The sequence below is a fragment of the Rhodnius prolixus genome, unplaced genomic scaffold (assembly GCF_049639745.1).
Source record: "Rhodnius prolixus isolate KJV_2025 unplaced genomic scaffold, Rpr scaffold_13, whole genome shotgun sequence".
NCBI lineage: Eukaryota > Metazoa > Arthropoda > Insecta > Hemiptera > Reduviidae > Rhodnius > Rhodnius prolixus.
This window is the reverse complement of record NW_027411583.1, coordinates 3,674,680-3,678,696: the sequence shown is the minus strand read 5'-3', so window position 1 is coordinate 3,678,696 and position 4,017 is coordinate 3,674,680. Positions and strand designations below refer to the sequence as shown.

At 36.0% G+C, this 4,017-nt stretch overlaps 1 protein-coding gene across 1 annotated transcript; it reads left to right on the top strand.

The window, feature by feature from the left end:
• The first annotated feature begins 2,223 nt into the window (after positions 1 to 2,223).
• Positions 2,224 to 2,991, top strand: LOC141447804 (uncharacterized). The gene has a single exon (XM_074115648.1). It carries the CDS (start codon positions 2,224 to 2,226, stop codon positions 2,989 to 2,991), a length of 768 nt encoding a protein of 255 aa, XP_073971749.1.
• Positions 2,992 to 4,017: the final 1,026 nt, after the last annotated feature.

Genomic DNA, 4,017 nt, shown 5'->3' with positions numbered 1-4,017 from the left:
GAAGCAAATAAGTTGCTTAGGAATCAGCAATATGGGTTTCGTCCCCAAAGGAGCACTACTGTTGATGCTTTAATGTATCTGAAAACCTTAGTAGAGCCTAACATGAACTGTAAAAGGGAAACTCTTTTAATTTCTCTCGACGTTAAAGGTGCCTTCGATTCCGCTTGGTGGCCTTCAATTCTAAATCAGTTGAAATTACTTAATTGTCCCCGAAATTTATATAAATTAGTAACGAATTATCTATCTGAACGTCTAGGGTGTCTATGTTTAGGTTCAATCAAAAAATGTAGGCTGATAACTAAAGGCTGTCCGCAAGGCTCTTGCTGCGGACCTGGTTTGTGGAACATTTTATTTGACTCTTTGCTGAAGTTAGACTATCCTCCTCACACTTTCACCTTGGCATATGCTGATGACTTTCTTGTAATCATAACCGGAAAAGACAGATCCCATCTAGAAAATCTAGGAAACCTGGTTCTAGATTGTTCAAACTGTTCAAACCTGGTCAAACTATTCAAATTTACATAGAGTGCAAAGGAATATGGCCTTACGCATCATTAAAGGTTGTAGAACTGTTTCTTTTGAAGCCTGTTGCATACTATCTGGGCTAGCTCCAATAAATTTAATAATAAAAGAAATAGCTATGTTGTACCTGGTTACTAGAGATGTCACATCAATAGAAGGTCTGAATATCAGAGATTGGGATGCCCCAGTTAAAATTAATAATTTGGTTTATCCCGAAATAGGAGATGGTTTAACCACTGAAAACAACTTCACAGATTGTGTAGAGATCTATACTGATGGGAGTAAGATGGGACCAAAAATAGGAAGCGCATTCGTGGCTGTAAATTCATCAAAAAATATATTGGCTATTGAGAAGTTTAAGTTAGGACAACATTGTTCCGTAAATCAGGCCGAGCAACTGGCTGTGTACAGAGCCACTGAATGGATCATTGAGCAAGGTACAAATGTTAATCATTATGTAATTAATACTGACAGTGAAATAACGTTTAAATTGCTGTTGAAAGTTGATTATAATTCTTTTTTTATTGAACGGACTAAGGAGAATATAAGCAGGCTGGAAGCTAGAGGGATTCTGGTCCACGTCGTCAAAGTAAAAGCCCATTCCGGAATTGATGGAAACGAAATGGCGGATATCAACGCTAAGAGTGCTGCTTTGGATGATCATCTACCTGTGGTGTATAACCAATTTCCCACTTCTTACCTAAAGAAAGTACTACGGGAAAACTCCCTAACATTGTGGGAACAGTTATGGAGCAACAGCCCAAAAGCTGCTGTCACAAGAAAATACTTTCCCTCTGTGAGAAGTAGATTGCAAGCACTGCATTACAAATCTGATTACATTATAACACAGTATGTAACCGGACACGGTGCATTCAGTGAATATCTGTTTAGGCTGCAACTACTTCGTTCTCCCGCTAGTTCTTGCGGCAGTGAAACTGTTCAGTCTCCGGACCACATTCTGTTTCAATGCAGACTCTGGGAACAAAAACGGTCTCCACTAATTAGGAAGATATTGCTAGAAGGAGGTAGATGGCCATCCGAAGCAGAGACTGTTACGAGGTTTTTAAAAAGTTCATTCACAGTACATATTTCACCGCAAAATTATTAACCATCAATCCTAGGAATTTCGCTTTTGTGTATTTTGTCCGTGTAAATATGTTAACTTTTTGAGGGGAAATATATATGTATATATATGTATTGTAGGGAGTGGGGAGTGCTCTTTTAACGTGTTCACTTCGTATCCGTTTAAATTCAACAGTTTACTAAGTTTTAGGAGTTTCTGTGTGCTGAAAATTTGCAGACTTTAAATTTAATGTGCTTTTGTTATTTGTGTGAAATTTGGAAAAAATCTATCGAGCCGAATCGGTAATATAAGCGAATAAAAAGAATTGACTGATTAAAATCTGCCCAGTTTGGAATATTCTTGTCCAGGTAGGTTTTATGACGTACTAATTAGCGGGAGATAAACGTCATTTCAAGTAGAACTGATCTGTCAACAAACGGAGGCTCGACCACCACGTCACTGTGTTTGTTGGAGTAATAGTTTACTTGGACTCTATACTACATTAATAGTAATTTATCTCAACAAAACTATATATCTGGTTATTCAATCTTATAAACAGCTGAGCTATTCTATTTTATCGGGGAATAGTTATTAGTAATAATAATTTTATTTTCGCTTTGAGGCTATAATTTCTCAACATGGGAAGTGAGATTGCTGAACAACTCAAAAAACTACGCTTGGATTTAAAAGCCGACATGGAAGAGAGTAGATCGAAAACTTTAAATGAATTAAAGCAGTACTTTGAAGTCTTGGAAAATAGAGTTAAGATAGTCGAAACGAAAATGGATACTCTCGATCGCGAACTGAGAAAAAGGAACGTAGTTATATTTGGAGCTGTCGATGAAATGGTGGACTATTGGGAATTGGAAAGTTTTGTCTGCAACTTTTTTGCTAATAAATTGGAGTTAAATATTGGCAGAACGGATATTGACTTTGTTAGACGTTTAGGTAAACGAGATGGTAGTAGGAATCGTCCGATTCTCGTAGGACTGGCTGCTTTCCGTTCTAAATTTATGATTATGCAAAATGTTTTTAAGTTGAAAGGCTCTAATTTTTCGATTTCGCATGATTTTCCAAAAGATGTAATCGAAACTCGCAAGAGCTTACGACCGAAGCTTGTCCAGGCCCGAAGAGAGGGAAAATTTGCTGTCATAAAATATAATAAACTGGTGATAAAAGATAGCTATGATCCTCTTTTAAATAGGAAAAGAATGATGTCGGCCTCACCTCCTAGTAAAGATCAATTATTGCTGAATAAGGATAACAAGCTAGATACTACTAAACGGAACAAACTGGAACCAGACCAGAATATTATTCCGAACAGTAATTCTGAACTGTCTGATTATACTCATACCCCCAGAAGTGTGCAGTGTATAGATCGGAAAACTTCAGTTTCAGACTCTTAGCAACTACGGCAGCGGATTGGTCGACTGGATATTTTAAGTTACAATATAGCTGGATTGAAAAGGGTTTTATCTAATAGGAATTTCATTTCGTACGTTGTCAAATTTGATATTTTTATGATTTTCGAAACTCATATTGAAGAGAAGGATATAAATAAATTCACCAACTTGTTTCAGGGATTCGTATTGAAGTGGGTAACAGCATCTAGAAAAGCTGCAATGGGGAGAGCTTCTGGTGGTTCATTGTATGGTATAAAAGTTAACAGTGCAATTTCTCAGTGTGCTAGCTTTGTTAAATTGTCGGGCAGAGATGTGATTTGTGTAAACATATGTAGCGATTGTTTTTATATTGTTCCAGTGTATTTAAACCCTACTGCATGGGAATTAGATTTTAAAAAATTATCTGATATCCTTTATGGTAATAGTAATTTAAAATTTTGTTTGGTTGGAGACTTTAACAGCAGGACTGGGTGCCTGCAACGAATTTCAAAACATTGTTTAAACTCAAGGTCATTAGTGGAGAATTTTTATAGGAGATCTAAAGATAACGTTGTTAATAAAAATGGTAAAGCCTTACTGGAGTTATTAGAAGATTTTAGTCTAATTATTTTGAATGGACGTGTGAAAGGTGATTTGGAGGGGGATCTTACTTACATTAGCAACCACGGTTCGTCAGTCATTGATTACTGCTGCATTAGTGCAGATGTTATTCATTATATTTCTAATTTTCAAATCAAAACTCAAATTTTTTCAGATCACCTGCCTTTAGAGATAACTTGTGACATTAGCGTAAAAGAGCCCAAAAGTGTTCCTATTCCTATACCTAAACTAATATGGCGTCATGGGAAAAACTTAAAGGATGTATACCAATACAAATTAGATAAAATGCTAAATTCCATGATATTAATTACGGACAACACTGATTCTAAAATAAACTTTCTTATAAATCTTATTATGTTAGCTGCCAATTTTAACCCTAAGCCAAAGCAGAAATATGATTATTGTGAAAAATGGTTTGACAGAGAATGT